We start from the raw sequence: 1,806 nt of genomic DNA on the forward strand, positions 1-1,806 counted from the left end.
GGGGGGGGGGGAACGACTGTCAGCTCTCCTCGCGCAAAGGCAGCCTCTCTCTCTCTCTCAACTTGCCAACTTGTTTTGACATTTCCCCCAGCTCCAGTCTGACGTTTACTCTTGGCCGTTTCTCTGCTGTCTAACTTCCTTCACACTACCTTTTCTGGCAAGTCACTCCCCTTGCTCTTGTTGGTAACCTGTCTCATTTTGGCTGGCAGTGTCTGCCATTTCACCGTTCTGTCACTCTCAAACTAGTCCCTACACGGCCACAAACACATTCAAATCCTTATACTAATGGAGGGACAGGTGCACAGGCACGCACACAAGTCAGAATGTCTATGCTTGTGGGGACTGTCCATTCACTACAGCGTATTCAGATAAGAAATCTGACCTTAACAATACTTGAACCAGTTACCAGTACAGTAAATGTATGTGTACTTTAGCTATTACAGTACCTGCCCTTAACACTCCTTTCCAAATAAGAGGACTACATTGTGATAAACCTTGTGGCTAATTGGAAGATACTTTGAGAATGGCCACAGCATAATCATAGGATTTTTTTTAATACACACCAGAAAATAAAATATGTATTTATAATGTGGATAATAGGTAAAGAATTTCTATATTTTAGTGAGCTAGATCAGTCTAGAAAAATAAATAATTTGAATGCTAGCCTAGAGCTACACCTCTGATTAGCTTCATGCATCTCAAATGTTGTCAAACAATTCAGAAGATGTCGTTGCAGGTGGCTGTTAGTGTCCGACTAGGATAATTAACATTCAATAGTAAAAAAAAAAAAACATCACAGTAAAACATGATAAAGTCTCTTCTCTACGAGAGAAGAGCATTTACAAGCTAATGAAGACAGCCTGGCAGTGGCTAGCTAGCTAGCTGCTGTTAAAAGCCTGCTACTTTCTGAAGGTATTATTTTTTTATTGTCACATTTACAATATCATCTCAAATCTTTTATTAAATGTTTCATGTCAGGAAAAACCACAAACTTGTTAAGAGAACAATCTGGAGCTAGCTTATTTTCTTACCATCTCTTCTGTCTCTAAAAAGGACACATGAACACTCAAGTTAGGTCAAGCAGAAAGTCGTCAATAAATCTTCTTAGATGCCTTAAAATAATAAATAAAAACTGCATTTCCTTGGTTTCCTTGGAAGGTGTTGATGCCGTTTCAAATGTCCAATTACAGGAAAACAAAATTCTTTGTGACAGCCCCTCTACTTTTGTCTCAAATAGTTCTTTACTATTATTCTTTTAAAAAAGGATACTTCACCACTTGTTATCACATTTTTTTAAGTGTCTTTGCATGTTTTGTCTTTGTTTTTCTGCAAACTTGCTTAACTTAAGCAAGCAGCATGCTGGCTAATTCAGCCTCACAGATGAGATTAATTAAGATTTCATGAAAGCCTATTAAATCTCTTTATATATCATAATATTCATATGTTTTGGCATATTACCCATTCCTGTCAGACTCCCCATAGTCAGGTGTCCCTGGTTGTCCCAGCCTAAACCCCCCAGGTGAATCCTTGCAGGAATTACTGTGTGTAATCAGCTGCGGTCAGTTATAAAAGCAGCAGGTGTAAAACTTAATTTTAAACTCACTGCTGTATGTGGACGACGATGAAGACTCTGATCCAGGCTGTACAATCACCAACTGATGGGACTTCTGCTTAAAAAAAAGAAAGAAAGTAATTTAGAATTACAAATTAGCAATAATTTGTATATTATGTATACACATACATACATACATACACACACATACATACATACATACATACACACATATATATATATATATATATATA

At 37.3% G+C, this 1,806-nt stretch overlaps 1 protein-coding gene across 2 annotated transcripts in view; it reads right to left on the reverse strand.

The window, feature by feature from the left end:
• Positions 1–1,806, reverse strand: part of LOC116670727 (breast cancer type 1 susceptibility protein homolog) — a 22,272-nt gene that overhangs the window by 389 nt on the left and 20,077 nt on the right. For both annotated transcript variants that reach the window (XM_032501343.1, XM_032501342.1), the window contains exon 20: positions 1,604–1,667. In XM_032501343.1, coding sequence (XP_032357234.1) covers positions 1,604–1,667 — 64 coding nt within the window. The remainder of the gene's footprint in view (positions 1–1,603; positions 1,668–1,806) is intronic.

Source organism: Etheostoma spectabile, chromosome 21, assembly GCF_008692095.1.
Source record: "Etheostoma spectabile isolate EspeVRDwgs_2016 chromosome 21, UIUC_Espe_1.0, whole genome shotgun sequence".
In the NCBI taxonomy this organism is placed as follows: Eukaryota; Metazoa; Chordata; class Actinopteri; order Perciformes; family Percidae; genus Etheostoma; species Etheostoma spectabile.